This window comes from Mobula birostris, chromosome 4, assembly GCF_030028105.1.
Source record: "Mobula birostris isolate sMobBir1 chromosome 4, sMobBir1.hap1, whole genome shotgun sequence".
NCBI lineage: Eukaryota > Metazoa > Chordata > Chondrichthyes > Myliobatiformes > Myliobatidae > Mobula > Mobula birostris.
The window spans coordinates 184532091-184552914 of record NC_092373.1 but is presented as its reverse complement, the minus strand read 5'-3'; the positions used below and the strand labels follow the sequence as shown (position 1 = coordinate 184552914).

The window sequence follows — 20824 nt, the reverse complement described above, 5'->3', positions numbered from 1 at the left end:
GATTAGGAGAATGGACAAGAAAGTAGCAAATGAAATACAACGTTGGAAAATGCATGGAGATAAATCTGCGGACTATTTTCTAAACGGGGAGAAGATCCAGGAATCTGAGATGCAGAGGGACTTGGGAGTCCTTGTGCAGAACACCCTGAAAGTTAACTTGCAGGTTGAGTCACTGGTGAGGAAGGCAAATGCCATGGTAGCATTCATTTCAAGAGGTCAACAATACCAGAGCAAGGATGTGATGCTGAGGCTTTATAAGGCTCTGGTGAGGTCTCACCTTGAGTAATGTGAACAGTTTTGGACCCCTCATCTTATAAAAGATGTGCTGGCATTGGAGAGGGTCCAGAGGAGGTTCACAAGGATGATTCCAGGAATGAAAGGGTTATCATACAAGGAACGTTTAATGGCTCTGGGTCTATACTCGCTGAAATTTAGAAGGATGAAGGGGATCTCATTGAAATCTTTCTAATTTTGGAAGGCCTAGACAGAGTAGATGTAGAAAGGATGTTTCCCATGGTGGGAGAGTCTAGGACAAGAGGGCACAGCCTCAGGATAGAGGGCATCCATTCAAAACAGAGATGCGGAGAAATTTCTTTAGCCAAAGGGTCGTGAATTTGTTCAATTTGTTGCCACATGCAGCTGTGGAGACCGGGTCGTTGGGTGTATTTAAGGCAGAGATTGATAGGTTCTTGATTGGACATGACATCAAAGGTTACGGGGAGAAGGCCGGGAACTGGGGTTGAGGAGGAAATTTTAAGAAGGATCAACCATGATTGAATGGCGGAGCAGACTCGATGGGCCAGATGGCCTAATTCTGCTCCCATGTCTTATGCTCTTATATAGTGTGCAAGTCTAATATTAATTGTTTAAAATAATGGTGTGTTTAATGGGAACAAACTCAAGAGCACAGACATTAAGTATGGAGAATAAATGTTGCCAATATCAGTAGTAACCACATCCAGTCTTACAATAAAAACTAATGAAGAGCAAGTCCTTTTGTGTGTTTCATTTATTGTTAATTATTCTTACAAGTGTTGCACTATTTCACATTTCTTTAACACACACCTATACAAGTTTGAAGATCTTTACATTCTGTAATTTTTATCTACTCAGCATTAAAAACAGATAGTGTTGAACAATTATTGGCTGGATCTTTCGGTAGTGACTCTGGGTTTCTGATCTTGTGCTATTGATCAGATTTAACCCAGAAGTGCACCAGAACTTGAGGAGAAGATATTCCTGGTGTCACATGTGGGATCCATGGTGCAGCTGTCTGAAATAAATGAACAGCACAAATGCCATTATTGTAATTGACATACACCATCATAAACCATCTCCAATAACTACATCATCTTCACTCAGCTGGAGGAACTGCGAGAATGAGACTGCAGGATACTTTGGGATTTGAAGTCAGACAGTCTCATTCTCATAATTGCTTATGATCTCAAATGAGGCCACTTCGCCCAGGTGGTCAGTGCTGGCTCAGAGCCACGGTCAAACATTTACTGTCACTTTTCCCTGTTGTGAGGAAAAAGACATGGACCTGAAGTGTTAGTAGTTTCTCTGTGGTTGCTGCCCAAGTGGCCAAGTATTTCCTGCATTCTCTGTTCTATTTCACTAATTAGATTATTCACTAATCTAAAATGGATAATAATTCCAGTTCCATGTCTCAGGAGACAACATTGCTATGATTTAAGTTAGTTTTAGTCAGATAACGCAACTTCTGTTTAAATCATCTGAAAGCAGATAGAACATAGAACAGTACAGCATGGGAACAGGCCATTCAGCCCCAAACCTGCTAAATAGCAAATCAAAGGCACCCAAACACTCATCGCTCCAACCTGCACCATGTCTATATCTCACCATATTCCTTATATCCATGTGCCTTGAAGGTATTTGCCTTATACGTAGCCTAACCAGAGATTTTTAAATTTGCAAAATAACCTCCTGACTTTTGCACTCATATATAGGCATCCGTTAGTCTTGTGAGACCATGGATTTGCGCCTTGGAAGGTTTCCAGGGCACAGGCCTGGGCAAGGTTGTATGGAAGACCGGCAGTCTCCCCTCTCCACGCCACCAATGTTGTCCAAGGGAAAGGCAGTGGGGCCGATATAGCTTGGGACTGGTGTCGTCGCAGGGCAATGTGTGGTTAAGTGCCTTGTTCAAGGACACAACATGCTACCATAGCTGAGGCTCGAACCAGCAACCTTCAGATTACTAGACCAATGCCTTAACCACTTGGCCACGCGCCAACACTCAATGCTTCAACTAATAAAAGGAAGCCTTCTTAACCACCTTTTTGACCCATGTAGCCACCTTCATGGAGCTATGAACTTGGATTCCAAGATCACTCTACTCAGCAACACTGTTAAGAATCTTGCCCTTAACAGTGCACTCTCTCCTTGCATTTGCCCTAATGAGTTGCAACACCGCACATTTACCTGGGTACTCCAACTGCCATTTCTCAGCCCATATCTGCAACTGCTCTTTATCGTGCTGTATTCTTTACCAGTCTTCTACACTATCCACAAATCCACCAGTCTTGGTGTCATCGCAAATTTACTAACCAAGCCAAGTACATTTTCATCCAGGTCATCTACATACATAGCAAACAGCAGAGGTCCCAGCACAGATCCCTGCGGAACTCTACTAATTACAGACCTCCAGCTTGAATAAGTCCCCTCAAACACCACCCTCTGTCTTCTATGCGCAAGCAAGTTCTGAATCCAAACAGCCAATTCGCCACAGGTCCCATGCATCTTAATCTCCTCGATTACCCTCCCATGAGAGATTTTGTTAAATGCCCTGCTGAAATCCATATAGATAACATCCACTACCCTACCCTCATCACCTTGTCAAAAAACTCAATTAATTTGGTCAGGCATGACCTGACATGCAGAATGCTGTGCTGGCTTCCTTAATTAGGCCATGCGTTTTTAGATGCTCACAAACCTATTGCTGAGAATATTCTCCAGCAATTTCCCTGCAACTGACATGAGATTCACTGGACTATATTTCCAGGAATTTTCCATGTCCCCTTCATAAATAAAGGTACAACGTTAGACACTTGTCAGTCCTCCAGGACCTCGCCTGTGGCTCAAGTGGACACAAAGATACTGGTCAAAGGCCCAGCAATCTCATTTCTTGCCTCCTTTAATAACCTGGGGTGAATTCCATCAGGCCCTGGGAACATACACTTTAATACTCTTTACGAGGCTCTTCAGTACACATTACGGTCATTACCTGAAGCTTCCTGTGTCCACAATTAGTTGTTCTGATTAGATTAACCAAGAACAAGAATCAGTTCAGAGTCCACAGAATGTGGCGGGGGGAGAAACAAGGATAAATGGCTTGTCTGCTTCCCCTGTGCTTGATCATACTGTAGTTTCTTCTGGCTAACACTCTTCCTCTGATGTATATATAGAATACCTTGGGATGCATCTTAATCTGACTTGCCAAGGACTTTTCTTTAGTTCTTTTCTGGGTTCTTTATACTTATCATGTGCTTCCTTTGATCCTAACTTCGAAAGCTTTACATATTTTTCCTTTTTATACTTGACTAAATTCATCGCCTCTCTGGACATCCAAGGTTCTTTTATCTTTCCATCCTCATCCTTCCTTTTAACAGGAACGTACCCTTCTGCTACTCTGTGCAATTGATCTTTGAACACCCTCCACATGTCTGATGTGGACTTGCCAGAGAAATAGAGTTCACAATCAACATTTAGTTCCTGCCTAATACACTCATCATTTGCTCAACTCCAACTTAAAATTCTCCCACAAGGCCTAAGTTAAAGTGCTGTGGTCAGACTGTTCTCTAACTGTTCACCCACCGAAAGGTCTGTCATCTGGCCAGGCTCATGAACGAAAACCAGGTCCAATTTGGCCCTCTTCTTGTTGGACTATTCACATGTTGATTTAAAATCCTCCTGGATACACTTAACAAATTCTGCCCCATCTCAATCCCCTACATAAAACATGTCCCAGTTTATCAGAATCAGGAGTATTATCACCAGCATGTGTCGTGAAATTTATTAACTTAGCAGCAGCAGTTCAATGCAATACATAATATAGACAAAGAAGAAGAAGGAAAAAAATAAGTAAATCAATTACAGTATACGCATATTGAATAGATTAAAGATCATGCATTAGTGTTCATAGGTTCAATGTCCATTTTGGAATTGGATAGCAGAGAGGAAGAAGCTGTTCCTGAATTGCTGAGTATGTGTCTTCAGGTAAGTTGAAATCCCCCATGACAACAACCCTATTATTTTTATGCCTTTCTTTAATCTGATTATATCATCTGTTCCTCAGTGTCCCAGTGGTGATTAGGGGTACGTCGTACAGTCCCATCAACATGATTGCACCCTTCTTAGTCCTGAGTTCCCTCCAAATGAACTCAGTGTCTCACCCCTCCATTATGTCTCATCTAAGTGCAGCTGTGATATTTTCTCTGAATAGTAGTGCAACTAACCACCCTTTTCCTTCTCCTCTATCTTTTCTAAAACTTCAAAAACCTGGTACATTAATCACCCACTCCTGCCCCTCTCTCAACCAAGTTTCAGTAATTTCTACAATATTGTAGTTTCACGTACTGATGCATGGTCTCAGTTCATCACCCTGACCCTTAATATGCCTAGAATTGAAATATGCACACTTCAGACTATCCGACCCATCATACCAGCTATTTCGATTTTCCCTTTCAATGCTTTCCCTGAGATCTACCTTCTGATCTGATCCTTCCCTTACTGACCTGGGGCTCCAGTTCACAGCCCCTGCAAAATCTTCAATAGGGAAATTATTTTGCACATCAGTTGATGTTTATGCATAGATTTCCATTAATTCTGATGTATTTCTTTATTTTCCTTTAAATGCCTGCAAGAAAATGAATCTCAGGGTGGTGTATGATGACATATACATAACTTGATAATAAACTTAACTTTGATTTTTGACTTTTGAATATGGATTTTGACTCTTATCCATGTACTTGTTCAGATAGTCCTGGTACTGGGTCAGTGCCATGGCCAACAGATGACTTATCTATCCATTATGTGACTAGTCACAGAGTCATATAGCATGGAAGTTGGCCATTTGGCCCAACTCATCCACACTGACCGTTCTGTGTTATCCCATCTTCCATCACCTGACGTGTAGCCTCCTCTGTCTCGGCAATTCAAGTTCTCATCTGGATGCTTTGTAAATACTGGCAGTGACTCTGCTTCCACCTCTCTACCACACTTAGTCTCCAGAGCTGTCTGTTGAAGTGAATTCCATAGATTCATCACCCTCTTTATGGCTAAAAAAAAATTCTCCTTATCTCCGTTCTAAAGGGACAACTTTGTATTCTAAGGCTGTGCCCTCTGGTCCTAGGCTCCCCTACTATTGAAAACATTCTCTCCACATCCACTCTATACACTCTATATGCTCTATCCAGGCCTTTCAATATTTACCAGTGAGATGGACCCTGATAACTGTGAGATCAGTGTAGAACAGACTAACATGCTGGAACGTGTTGAAATTAAGAAAGAGGGTGTTTTCCAACTTTTGAAAATCATTTGGATAGTTAAGTTCCTGGGGGCCACTTATGTTGCTGTAGGAAGAGATTGCTCTGCAATTGGTGATGATTTTGGAAAACTGCAGGGTTACAATTGTTATTGCTTTGTTCAGGGCAGGTAACAGGGAGGGACATAGGAATGATGGACCACTGAGGATAAAGATCTGGAGAAGATTCTTAGAGACAAGATTTACAAGCATTTCATGCAGCCAAGTAACCCCGGATCACATGCCTCCAAACTTTCTGAACAAGCCTACCATGGGGAACCGTGTCAAATGCTTTGCTAAAATTCATGCACCATATCCAATGCTGTACCTTCATCAATTTGTGTTATCACTTCATCAAAAAGATCAATCAGACCTGTGAGATATGAGCTGCCTTTCACAAAGCCATGTTGACTATCCATAATCAGATTATGCTTCTCCAAATTCTCATCAACTATCTCTAATCATCCTCTCTAATAGTTTGCTCACCACTGACATAAGGCTCACTGGTCTATGATTCCCTGTATTATCCCCATTACTTTTCTTGTACAAAGGAATAACACTTGCCACCGTCCAATCTTCTGGTACTGTACTTGTGGCCACTGATGACGACAAGAACACTGCCAAAGACACAACAATCTTTTCCATCACTTCCCATGCTAACCTGGGGTATATCCTGTCTTATTCCAGGGAGTTATCTATCATAAAATTCTCAGTACTTCCAGCAAATACTCTTTCTGAGCATCACCATGTTCCAGCAAATCAGCCTGTTCTACACTGAACTCACATTCAACAAGGACCCCTTCACTGATGAATACTGAAGCAAATTATTCATTGAGGAACTCCCCTAACTCCTCCATAGGTTAAAATGTCAGCACAACATTATGGGCTGAAGAGCCTGTATTGTGCTGTACTGTTCTATGTTCTATGTTCTAATATAATCAAGTCCCAGCTATATCTGTAGCATGATTGACCTGTAGGACAAAATTGACCATACATTCCTTTCAACTTGACAGCTAAGATTGTTTTGAAATTGTCATGTTCTTTGAAACAGTGTGTGATAAAGGTGAGCCTCTCACCAGAAGTGCAGCAGATTCCTGATGTGGCACATTTTCCGCCATTCCTGCCACAGACCCTGCCTGAGGGTTCACAGGGTGAGGGCAGGTAGACTTCCTTCTGGCACCGCAATGTCTCAGAAGTTCCGAAGTAGCAACCAATCTCCTCCCCACAGCAAATGTTGTTTCCAAAGCATTGGCCCCGATTGCCAGGACCACATGGCATACACTGGGAAAGAGCAGAGAATAGATTACATCAGCAAGGCCACTCCCAAAGACCGTTCACAAACACAAGAGATTCTGCAGATTCTCAAAATCCAGAGTAACAGACACAAAATGCTCAGGCAACTCAGCAGATCAGGCAGCAACTATAGAGAGGAATAAAGAATTAACTGATGAAGAGTCTTGGCCCTCCAGCATTTGTGTCTTACTCCAAATTATAAACAATTCTTGGTAAATTGGTTCATTATTGTCATGCACTTCACTGTACGATTTGATGTTTTGATGTACGTGTGATAAATAAAGTGAATCTATAAGAGTGGGATAGAAGCAGTTTGTGAGCTTTGTGGTCTTTACTTTCAGGCATTTGAACCTTCTGCTCGATGAAAAGACTACTGTCTTACAGTATTACTGAGTTTGAAAGAAAATCTTTTTTGTTATGAAAAACAGAACAAATTTCTGGAGGAACTCAGCAGGTCAAGCAACATCGACTGAGGCAAAGAGGTAGTTGGAGTGTTGGGTTGAGATCTTTTTGCATCCACGGATGCCGCTTGATTTGCTGAGTTCCTCCAGCAGTTTGCAGTTCTTGATCCAGATTCGCCACATTTGCAGTCAGTCTTGTTGCACCATTTCTGTATGTTGGCGACACTGATTAAATTTTCAAGAAGTGTTTTACAGAGTTTTTGAACCATAGAGCTTGAAAACGGGCCCTTTGACACAATGAGTCCGTACTAGCCATCAAGCACTCATTTACACTAACCCTGTACTTTCTCAAATTTCAAAGTAAAATTTATTATCAGAGTACAGACATGTCACCGCATACAATCCTGATATTCATTTTCCTACAGGTATACTTAGCAAATCTATAGAATAGTAACTGTAAACAGGATCAATGCACAACAAACTGTGCAAATGCTAATATAAATAAATAGCAATAAATAACAAGTACGAAATAACATGAAATGGAAGGACATGAAATGGAAGGACATGAAATTACAAGATAGATTCCTTAAAATGAGACCATTGGTTGTGAGTACACCAGAAAATGAATGAGCGTAGTCATCCCTTTTGCTCAAGAGTCTGATGGCTGAGAGGTAGTAATTGTTCCTGAACCTGCTGGTGCGTGTCCTGAGGCACTTATACCTCCTACCTAACAGCAGCAGTGAGAAAAGAGCATGGCCTGGGTGGTGAGGATCTTTGATAATGGATGCTGCATTTCTATGTCTATGTTTCATGCCAATAAGCTTAATGGTTGGGAGGGCTTTATCTGTGATACACTGGGCCAAATCAACTAACCTTTGTGAAATTTTTTTGTGAATCCAAGGTTGAACGGCTTGTCATATGAAGAGCTTGTAATGGCCCCGAGCCTGTTTTCACCAGAATCCAGAAGAATGAGGGGTGATCTCCCTGAAACACGTTGCATGGTAAAAAGCCTTGATAGAGTGGATAGGGAGAGGATGTTTCCTATTGTGGGAGTGTCTAAAATGAGAAGACACATTCTCAGAATAGAGGGGCGGCCTCTTCAAACAGAGATGAGGAGGAATTTCTTTAACCAGAGAGTGGTGCATCCGTGGAATTCTCTGCCACAAGCAGCTGTAGAGACTAAGTCTTTATGTATATTTAATGCAGAGTTTGATTGATTCTTGATTGGTCAGGACATGAAGGGATACGGGGAGAAAGCAGGAGATTGGGATTGAGAGAAAGTTGGATCTGCTGTGATGAAACTGTGGAGTGGATCCAATCGGCCAAGTGGCCTAAATCTGCTCCGAAATGTTATGTTCTATTTTTAGAAGAACAAGTTAAATCAAATTTTGATCATTTTAGAATATACTAAAAGCCAACTCTTATGAAAATTCATCTTCCAGTTGAGCGATGATTAATACCACTTCGACTCTTTAGGTCAGTTTATCCATTTCATCAATATCGCCTGTTCCTATAAATTATCCCTCTCAGTTATTGACTCTTCGACCAGACAGCTTCCAGTTACACACAAGCTACCATTAAACTATCTCGGAAATAGAATTTCATTCCAATCTATTCCAGATACTTTTATAGCTTTTCATAAATAAAATGAAGTGAGGGGTTTTACATTTAATGAAACCTGAAACACATTTTATTGAATTCCAAACCCTACTGTAATGCCCTGGTTCACATCTTTACTGTTCTGCTGTAGGTATTTCATTTAGCAGTTCTGTAAGAGCAGTCTGTTCTGCTTTCAGCCTTTTGTGGGTTATTGTTAAAGATAAGGAATATGTGCAATGTGTGCCACCCAATTAGGGGGAGGTTTTCTTGGTGTGGGGCTCTAAGGTTGGTCTTGGAGGTTTTTTAGGCTCTGCTGGAGATGAAGAGAGAAGACACTGGGGAGAACTGGTCGTAGGTTGCGACCTGGTGGGGGACATGTTTGTTCGAGATGGATTGCGAGTGACAATCGGAAGGTGATGTGTGCTTTCCAGCTGACCGAGGGCCCAGTGCATGTGTGACAGAGAAGTTCAAGCTGAGCTCCAATTTGTGCACATTTGACTGTTCAATTAAAATGGGCCATTTTCTTTTTGTTTTTTCTTTACTAACCCTTTAGTTAAGTTAAGATTCATAAATATAATTCCTTTCATGGTATGCAGGGTGCTGTCTGTTATTTCATGGCACTAATTTGTAACAGGGTAGCAAATTACATAGCAGCCACACAAACCGGGGTTTGGGGCTGGACAGCTGACTCAATCCCACGAGTTTGGCGGGACTGCAGAGTGTTTTCCCTAGACTTACGCAGCCCAGGAAACCAGGGGATTTCATTGTGGGGGTATCATTTGGGATTGATTTCGTCGGATGCTGTGTGATTGCCCTGAGCATTGATCCAGTGAGTTGTGTGTTTAAGCCTGTGTTAAACTATTGTCCGGTAAAGTGATTATGATACGTGGTTACGGATGTTGTACAGGGTTGAGCGGAGGTGCGAATCCATGGGGTTACCGGTAACGAATGCACGTGCATTGAGTGGGGTAGACATTCATATTCCCAGCAAATTGTTAATTCAAACTTTAAGTACTGTTAAATCAGTAGGAGCAGTTACTATTGTGAAACAGAGGTTTGATAAAATGATGGGCAAAGGTGTTGTTTTAGTTCAGACTAGCACTGACAGAATGGCAGTGGAACTGCCTGGTACTATTGAGGCCTCGGGAGGTGGGTGGGGTGCCGTGTGTTGTCCATACTTTCCCAGAGGAGGAGAGTGTAGGCGAGTGTGCAAAATCAGAGGCCAAGTCTCCCGTAGCTGGGGGCGGGGACTTCAAAGGCAGGTTATTCTCCTTTGTGCCTAGCGAGAGGAAGTGGTGGTCTGCTTTGGAACGTCTAACAAGTCCTCCAGCAAAGAGTGAGAATTCTGAGTTGGTATCAGCCCTTACCTCCCTGATGAATAAATGGCAAAGTGAACAGTTGGGGATTCCTAGCTATCGAAAGCTGAGAATGTTCTCAGGAGTGAAGCCCACCCCCAAGAGGGAAGAGGAGTCTGAGACTTGGGTGGAGAGACTTCTCAGATGCTGAATGAGTGGCAGGGCTCTGATGATGTAAAGACAGTGAATGGTTGAATGTCTGAGGGGGCCAGCTGCTGACAGAGTGAGATCCATAAAGACACAGAACTCCTTTGCTACTTCTGTGGTCTACATGCTTCCAGGTTTTGTTTGTGGAGGAAGTCTCTTCTCGTTTGAGCAATTGTCAGCTAAGTATAGCCTGCCAAAAACCCACTGTTTTCGATATCTACAAATTAGAGACCTTCTGCGATCTCAATTATATACATTTCCTAAAAATCCTGATAAGAACTTATTAGATGTAATTTTTAATTTGAAACCTTTTCATAATGTTTCAGTATTTAATATTTACGGTATGTTGCTGGGAATGAGAAATGTCCCTTTAGACAAAATTAAAGATCTTTGGGAACAAGATTTACAGACCTCAATTTCTGAGGAAACTTGGAATAAAATTTTTAAATTGGTTAACTTTTCATTGATCTGTGTCTGCCACTCCCTGTTACAATTTAAAGTGGTCCATAGGGCCCACATGACCAAGGATAAGCTATCTTATTTTTATTCGGATATATCTCCCTTTCATGATGGATGTAATAATGTAGAAGCTTCACTAATTCATATGTTTTGGACCTGTCCGAGTCTCGGGAAATGCTGGAAGGAAATATTTCAAACGTTCTCTGTACTTTTCAAAGTAAATTTTAAGCCTAACCCTTTGACTGCTTTATTCAGTAATGTTGGAGAAAAATATATTATTCTGGAGACATCTGATTTGCACATTTTGTCTTTTATTTCTCTAATAGCTAGGAGGACGCTCTTGCTTAAATGGAAGGATGTCATCCCACCTACTCACGCTTCATGGTTACGTGATATTATGTTATGTTTAAATTTAGAAAAGATCCGTTGTTCAATTTCTGAACCTAGCCAAGACTTCCACACATTGTGGGGACCATTTTTGAACTATTTTCAAAATCATTGATTTGTTGTTAAAGTACAGTTGTTGGTTAATAACATATTTCACTATACGATAAGGATTTTTTTCCTTCTTTCTTTCTTTACCAAGCAGCTTCAATCTTGGTAGTGGTTTTAGATTTTTTTTCTATGTAATAATAATATTATCATATTTCAACATTTTGATTTAATTTAATTTGCATGAATGTAGAGTAATGAGGTTGCAAGTGTGATTCAAATATGTATTGGTATTATTTTATCTTTTTTTACTTATAATATATACTTGTACTCTGTATTCTTTATGTAGAAATTAATAAAAATATTGAAAAAGGAAAAAAAAGAATATTTTGAGGATGTGACTAAACACCTTGATGAAGGTAGAGCGGTAGATGTAGTGTATATGGATTTCAGTAAGGCATTTGATAAGGTACACCATGCAAGGCTTATTGAGAAAGTAAGGAGGCATGGGATCCAAGGGGACATTGCTTTGTGGATCCAGAACTGGCTTGCCCACAGAAGGCAAAGTGTGGTTGTAGAAAGATCATATTCTGCTTGGAGGATGGTGACCATTGGTGTGCCTCAGGGATCTGTTCTGGGATCCCTACTCTTTGTGATTTTTATAAATGACCTGGATAAGGAAGTGGAGGGATCAGTTAGTAAATTTGCTGATGACACAAAGGTTGGAGGTGTTGTGGATAGTGTGGACAGCTGTCAGAGGTTACAGTGGGAAATTGATAGGATGCAAAACTGGACTGAGAAGTGGCAGATGAAGTTCAACCCAAATAAGTATGAGGTAGTTCATTTTTGTAGGTCAAGTATGTTAGCAGAATATAGTATTAATGGTAAGACACCTGGCAGTGTGGAGGATCAGAGGGATCTTGGGGTTCAAGTCCATTGGACACTCAAAGCTGCTACACAGGTTGACTCTGTGGTTAAGAAGGCATACGGTGCATTGGCCTTCAACAACTGTGGGGTTGAGTTTAGGAGCCACGAGGTAATGTTGCAGCTATATGGGACCCTGGTCAGACCCCAGTTGGAGTACTGTACTCAGTTCTGGTTGCCTCACTACAGGTGTCATCTTCAGAAGTTTTCAGATGACTCTGCCATAGTTGGATGCATCAGCAAGGGAGATGAGGCTGAGTACAGGGCTACGGTAGGAAACTTTGTCACATGGTGTGAGCAGAATTATCTGCAGCTTAATGTGAAAAAGACTAAGGAGCTGGTGGTAGACTTGAGGAGAGCTAAATTACCGTTGACCCTTGTTCCCATCCAGGGGGTCAGTGCGGATATGGTGGAGGATTACAAATACCTGGGGATACGAATTGACAATAAACTGGACTGGTCAAAGAACACTGAGGCTGTCTACAAGAAAGGTCAGAGCCGTCTCTATTTCCTGAGGAGACTGAGGTCCTTTAACATCTGCTGGACGATGCTGAGGATGTTCTATGAGTCCGTGGTGGCCAGTGCTATCATGTTTGCTGTTGTGTGCTGGGGCAGCAGGCTGAGGGTAGCAGACACCAACAGAATCAACAAACTCATTCGTAAGACCAGTGATATTGTGGGGATGAAACTGGACTCTCTCACTGTGGTGTCTGAAAAGATGATGCTGTCTAAGTTGCATGCCATCTTGATCAATGTCTCCCATCTACTACATAATGTACTGGGTAGGCACAGGAGTACATTCAGCCAAAGACTCATTCCACCGAGATGCAGCACAGAGCGTCATAGGAAGTCATTCCTGCCTGTGGCCATCAAACTTTACAATTCCTCCCTTGGAGGGTCAGACACCCTGAGCCAATAGGCTGGTCCTAGACTTATTTCATAATTTACTGGCATAATTTACATATCACTATTTAACTATTTATGGTTCTATTACTATTTATTATTTATGGTGCAACTGTAACGAAAAACAATTTCCTCTGGGATTAATAAAGTATGACTATGACTATGATTATCTTTGTACAAGAAACTCATGTCTGGAAAGAGGATAATCAGTGTTTTTTTAGGTTCTGGAAGGTCTAACAGTATCACTCGAATTCACAGGCCAAAGTAAAGGCGTTTCTATTTTTATAGATTCGTCAATTTCATTTTTACATCATGAGACGGTTTCAGATCTGAATGGTAGATTTTTGTTAATTACTGGTTTGCCATTTAACAGAAAAGTTGTTACGCTTAATGTTTACACCCCAAATGTCAATTGTCCCAAATTTTTTAAGAATCTCTTTGCATCTCTTCCTAATTTAAATGATTATATGTTGATTATGGGCGGAGATTTTAACTATTGTTTAAATCCCTTGATGGATAGATCCATGTCCAATCAAGTACTTCCAAATAAATTGACTACTCCTATTAACTCTTTTATGACTGACTCTGGAATCTCAGAAATTTGGAGATTCTTGCATCCCAATGAGAAAGTGTTCTCATTTTTTTCACATGTATATCATCACTATTCAAGAATTGATTATTTTCTTATCGACTCTCGATTAATTCCACTTGTTATTGACTGCAAATATGATTCCATTTCTGTTCCCGATCATGTGCCATTGAGACTATCTATTAAGTCAAGGGATACATCTTCTAGTTCTAGACAAAAGTGATTTAATACTACTTTGCTTCAAGATTTGAATTTCGTTAAGTTCATTGAGGAACAGATTAATTTTTTCTTTACAACGAATTTTACGGAGGGAATTTCCAGTGGGACACTATGGGATACTATTAAAGCATACATTCATGGACAAATTATTTCATATAATGCAGGATTAAAAGAGCGAACTAATAATGAAATACGTAAACTGGTTGACAAGATCAAAGAAATTGACAAGAAATATTCTATAGCTCCTAATCAGGAGCTTTACAAAGAGCAAGTTGAACTCCAAATGGAACATAGTCTATTGCTATCATCTTTGATTGTAAGCCAGTTAATTAAAACTAAGAGTCAATTCTATATACATGGTGATAAAACTGTGAAACTATTGGCTAATCAATTAAAATCGGCTTCGGTTAAGCAAGATTCGTAAAAAAGACGGTACTCTGACAGTTGACCATGATGAGATAAATAAATCTTTTCAAGAATTTTATACCTCCCTATATCAATCAGAATTTCCTGATGACTCCACTATAATGCATGATTTTTTAAAGAAATTGTATATTCCAAAATTATCATCCAATGAACGTTTATAACTAGATGTACCTACTATGGTAGAAGAAATAAAAAATGCTATTCTTTTGATGAATTCAGGTAAAGCACCTGGCCCAGACGGATATACAGCAGAATTTTTTAAATTTTTCCCTTCTACACTGACTCCTTGGCTATGTAGAATTTTTAGTTATCTATAGGTAAATTACCACAATCTTTTTATCGAGCTTCTATTTCCCTAATTCTTAAAAAAGATAAGGATCCTATAGAATGTGCATCTTATAGGCCTATATCTTCGTTGAACATGGATTCTAAGATTTTTTCTAAAATATTGGCAATAAGATTGGAGAATGTATTACCTCAAATTATTTCTGCTGATCAGACTGGATTTATTAAAAATCGTTACTCTTTCTTTAATATTAGGAGATTAATGAATATTGTTTATACCCCTTCACCCAGGACTCCAGAATGTGTCATTTCATTGGACGCTGGGAAAGCCTTTGATAGAGTTGAATCGACATATTTGTTTAATGTGCTTGAGAAATTTAATTTTAGTCCGAATTTTATATCTTGGATTAAATTGATATATCTTACTCCATTGGCTTCGGCATTTACTAATAATCAAAGATCTCCCCTCTTTCAATTATTCTGTGGTACTAGGCAGGGTTGCCCTCTTAGTCCACTGCTATTCGACATTGCCTTGGAACCGCAAGCTGTTAATAATCATGACTCCCCTAATATATTTGGTATTACCCGTGGAAATGAGACACATAAATTATCACTATATGCAGATAATCTACTATTATATATTTCTAACCCGGGGAAGTCTATTCCGGCACTATTAACTCTGCTTGCTCAGTTCATTAGTTTTTCTGGTTACAAATTGAATCTAGGTAAGAGTGAACTTCTTCCATTAAATATGCAGGTTCCCATGTGTAGATGTTCACCATTCAGAGTGATTACTGACTATTTTACTTATTTGGGAGCTAAAATTGCTAAGAGACATAAGGATTTATTCAAGCTCAATATTTTACCATTATTTAGTCAGGTTAAACAACTGATTACTAAGTGGTCCCCATTGTCTCTATCACAGATTGGCCGAATTAATGCTATTAAAATTATTATTTTACCTAAATTTTTATATCTATTTCAAGCTATACCAATTTTTATTCCTAAATCTTTTTTTTTGATACTACTGATTCTAAAATTTCCTCTAGATATGGCAGAACAAAAATCCCAGGTTAAGTAAAAAATATTTACAGAAGTCCAAGAAAGATGGTGGTTTAGCATTGCCTAATCTAAGATTCTATTATTGGGCAATTAATATTTTGGACACAAGATTGTAGTATAATTCCAAGTCCACATTGGGTAAACCTTGAAGGCTACTTTGCACAAGGGTTCTCTTTGGCTTCCATTTTAGGAATTTCTCTTCCTTTTGTACTATCTAAATTGAATAAACAAATGGTTAATCCAATAATTAAACATACATTACGAATATGATTTCAATTTCGTAAATTTGTTGGTTTGAACAAATTTATGTTATCAAGCCCTATTATATCTAATTTTTTTTCAACCCTCAGTTATGGATCATGCCTTTTTGACATGGAAAATGAAAGGTATAACATGTTTTCGTGACTTATTTCTGGATAACTGTTTCATGTCTTTTGAACAGTTATCTAATAAGTTTAATTTGCCCAGATCCTATTTTTTTTAAGATATTTACAAATAAGAGACTTTTTAAATACCATGCTGCCTACCTTCCCAATCTCATACCCTACTGAGATCATCGATAAAATTTTAGGTTTAAATCCTTTTCGGAAGGGATTAATAGCATCTATTTATGATATAATTATGAAATTACAGCCAGGTATATCTGATAAAATTAAAAATTAATGGGAAAGGGAACTTCAACTTTGCCTACCTATAGAGAAATGGGATAAAAATTTTCAATTAGTTAGTTCCTCTATATGTGCCAAACATATGCTAATACAATTTAAAGTAGTGCATAGGGCCCATATGTATAAAGATAAATTAGCCCATTTTTATTCCCATATAAACCCTATTTGTGACAGATGTCACTCTGAGGTGGCTTCTTTAACTCATATGTTTTGGTCCTGTCCTCTTTTGGGAAAATTTTGGAAAGATATTTTTGATATTATCTCAACAGTTTTGCGTTTTGATTTACAACCCCATCCTATTACGGCAATTTTTGGTTTGTCAATGGTAGAACATAGATTTTTATCCTCTTCAGCCTGTCGGATGATTGCATTTGTTACTTTAATGGCTAGAAGATCCATTTTATTGAACTAGGAGGAGACCAATCCTCCTACCACATTTCAATGGTTTTCCCAAACTATATCATGTTTAAATTCAGAAAAAATCAGAAGTGACATTTTTGATCCTTCAGTTAAATTTGAAAAGACTTGGAAAACATTTATTCAACATTTTCATACGATGTAATTTGACCTTTCCGAATCCTTCTTATTAACTTAAAATATATGAGCAGAGTTGACGACATTACTGGACGTGTTCAATTTAAGATAATGGTCTAGCCTTGTTTTGTTCCATTTGCTTTCTTTTTTGGGTTTAGTATTTTTGTTTGTTTTTTTGGGGGGGTTTTCTTTGTGTTTTTTTTCTTTTTATTTCTTTTTTTCTCTATGATTAATTATATTAAGAGTTTGGAAGTCTATTATACTTGTACTATTTGAAATCTTTTTTGCACATGCTTATCAACAATATGATTATTCCAATCTCTCTGTATTAATATTGTTATTCTGTTTATAATTTTGGAAAATTAATAAAAAGATTTAAAAAGAAAGAAAGAAAAATAAAACAACAATTCTGATTTCCAAGGAGAGACAGCTTGTGGTCTATTAGCTCCAAGGGCCTCGTATTGCCAAAGCTAGGCAAGGGGAGCAACTGTTTGGCGCACTCAAGCTCCGATAGCCCAAAAGTCCATAAAAGTTGAGTTTTCAGCCATCAGTACTTATTGTGTTCAAGCTCACTTAACAATCTCACAGCCATGGGGTTGCTAAGGGACTCCACCGTGTAGTAGAATTTGATGTCATCGGCTGTGATTTCTTGTAGAAACCAAGTGACAGCATTTTGCTCACAAAACTTCAGCAGTTTCAAAGCAACTGTGTTGGGCAACATGTTCAATAACTCTGGAATCGTTCTAACGCATTGGGTCACCAATGTAGGTTTAACAAATAAAACAAAATGAGGCATTTTATGTTTTATTGAACCCACAGCACATTTTATTGAACTCCAACACCTAAACACCAAAAATGTGCCAGAAAATCTTTATGTAGTACCATCATCATGTCAGAGCAGCCTTTTAAAGTGAACCCCCAGCTCGATGTCAGTGGTTGTGAATTATGTACATTTATTCCAATTACATCACCCTGCACTTTGGTTAGACATAACCGAGCACTGAAACTTCTACCTTTCTCAGAATTATTTAGTAAGTTTCCATAAGATAATTTTAGAATTAATAATTTTATGGAATTGCAAAAAATTCTTCCTCTCTGTTTGGAGTGTCAAGTATCATTTTCAACGACACACTGAAGCCATGGGTTTTGATGAAAGGGTTTGAATTCAGTGTCTTTACGAAAGAAGGTCAGATCACTGATTCTTACAACACAGACCACCTGGTTAGGAACCACACTTGCTTAAGAACCATCTGAATGAATCTCTGTGGAACATGAAAAGAACCCTGTATGATCTTCAAGTCAAGAGAAATTTCAATATTTGCACTGGTTTTCCAATGTAAAAAAGTCTTTTGAAAAATAAAGGTGTTATTCCCTTACAAGGCATTATTATCAAAGATGTGAAGAAATTTACTCCTTACCTGTCTGATCTCCATGTCCAGGACGGATCTTTTGCCTCCAATGGGGCAGTTGTTGATGTAGCAAGCTGAAGAGAAGGAGATGAAACAGAGGAGTGCAACGATGAGGCAAGTAGACTGCATGATGTTCTCCTGGTGTATCTGCACACAGGAAGCCTTCCAAACTGTTCTGAGCAACTTCCCGTCTGCTCTCTTTTTATACCCACGAAAATGTTCAGTGCGCCGGAATGTATTAACTTCGCTAATTTGTTGAATTCTGATTATATTTTCTAAACCATTATAATGAATTCTCAAACTGTACTACTCACAATTCACCTGAGGTCACTCCATAACCTCAACATTTTAATTTTATAAGTAATTTATTCAACACATAATTCCAATCAGAATATCATTTTCCAATTAAGCATTACTTTTGTACTTTAATGCATAAAGGTCATCATAATCAAGGGTAAAGTGAAAATTAATAGTTCAAATTACTGTGATTTAGAAAAAAGTCTTTGGGGCTAAAAGTATCATGAAATAATTAAGTAGGAAGTGGGACTGAACATCGAAAGAGTTTCAAAGACTTTGAAAGTTTCAGAATAATGTTGTTCATGATAACAAAATCCCAATGAAAGGACCACAGCAGAGTGAATGAAAGGTACAACATTAACTTCGGGTGAAGCTGCTGGATTTGCCTTTCAGTCAGAACAACCAATATACAACAGCCACCAGACCAGTGAAGTGCATTTCCAAAGGAGTCTAGAGCAATACATCCAAAACACTCTTTTCACTGCTTATCAAAAAGAAAAAAAACTCAAGCTGGGGATAACTCTGTTCCAAAAGTCAGCTTGTGAATGTAGGAAAGAGGATCAGGAAAAGGCTATTCAGCTCTCAACTGTGTACCATCATCACTCAATAAGAGCATACCTGATCTTTGGCTCAAATCCATTCATAATATTCATTCATTCATGATACATGGTGCTTAGATAAATAGAGGGCTATGGGTAACACTAGGTAATTTCTAAATTAAGTACATGTTCGGCACAGCATCATGGACCGAAGGGCCTGTATTGTGCTGTAGTTTTCTATGTTTCTATGATTCTATAAATCAGACTGAAGGAAAAAATGGTGATGTTTGGGTTTTCAGTCCAATTATGAAAAGGAAAGTGTAGGACTTGGTTGTTAGAGAAATGGAAATGAGAAAATTACCATTCTCTTTTTTTTTGTTAATGACAAGAATAGATTAATGGTTCACTAGCTCACATGATTTAAGCTAAATTTGGGAGCTTTGTGACCAAGTTCTTTCTTCAAAGAGAGGTTAGAGGCCAAATAGAACTCTCATGTTGGTCTATGGCACGGGAGGTCATTCTTGCCTGTGGCCATCGAACTTGCAGCTCCTCCCGTGGAGGGTCAGACACCCTGAGCCAATAGTCTGGTCCTGGACTTATTTTCCATCTGGCATAGTTTGCATTCTGTTGTTTGATTGTTTGTGGTTTTTGTATTGCCATATTTACGCTCTATTCTTGGTTGGTGCGGCTGTAACGAAACCCAGTTTCCCTGGGGATCAGTAAAGTATATCTACTCTACTCTACTATAGGAGATCACAAAATAGAAAAAAAATTACAAGACAGATGGGGGCAATTCAGCACATCATCCAGATATGTGTCATAAGGAGGCATGCAGCCTAATTCATATTTCCCACACTTGACCCGTAACACTGTAAGTCACAATTTTTCAATATCACATTCAGTTCAACCAGTCCTTCAAGCAGAGAGTTCCAGAGCATTCTGTGTCAGGCGAGTGACAGCTTACTGGTAGTTCAAAAGGCAAGTAATTTGACTGAAAATTTATTACTAACTCATTTTCTGAAGTAAATTGTGGCAAACAATAAAGATGCAAGCAAAAGTGAAGCTGACTGAAAGTCAAAGTATAACATGTTTGAGACGGAGATGGCGACACTGTTGGAAATGGACTTGGAGGGAGGAGGAGTCGAGGCAGAGAAGATGTGATCCCCAGCCACCTAAGCTGGGTGCAAGATTGGATCGCTGTAAGCGTTGAGCGAACTCAGAGAGGTCAAGAATGGACTTGGGCTGGACGGCAAAGACTAGACCCTGAGTGTATTACTGTGCCGGGGCGTGGGTCCAAATGTGGGGTGCAATTCTGTGTTTAGACAATTTAAACACCAGCTCAGGTGGGTTGGAAAGGCTGGGTGTAGGGAATAGAGGTGAGGGTCGGGCCAATTTTTCTCACTTTCCCGCGATATTCACTCCTCTCTCAGTGGAAAAAGCCTGCTTGCATTCACTCTATCTATACCCACCATAATTTTATATACCTCTATCAAATCTCCCCTCATTCTTCTACACTCCAGGGAATAAAGTCCCTTCAACCTTTCAACCTTTCTCTATAACTCGGTTTCTCAAGTCCCGGTAACATCCTTGTAAACCTTCTCGGCACTCTTTCAACCTTATTCATATTCTTCCTGTAATTTGGTGACCAAAACTGTATACAATACTCCAAATTTGGCCTCACCAATGCCTTATACAACCTCACCATAACATTCCAATTCTTATACTCAATACTTTGATTTAT

The 20824-nt window shown here is 39.2% G+C and overlaps 1 protein-coding gene across 1 annotated transcript; it reads right to left on the bottom strand.

Annotated features, from left to right (window-relative positions):
* Positions 1-1199: 1199 nt before the first annotated feature.
* LOC140197091 (neurophysin 1-like) lies at positions 1200-18376 on the bottom strand. Its single transcript, XM_072257007.1, has 3 exons — positions 18257-18376; positions 6619-6823; positions 1200-1273 (listed from the first exon to the last, which is right to left on the bottom strand). Exons 1-3 carry the CDS (start codon positions 18374-18376, stop codon positions 1200-1202), a joined length of 399 nt encoding a protein of 132 aa, XP_072113108.1.
* Positions 18377-20824: the final 2448 nt, after the last annotated feature.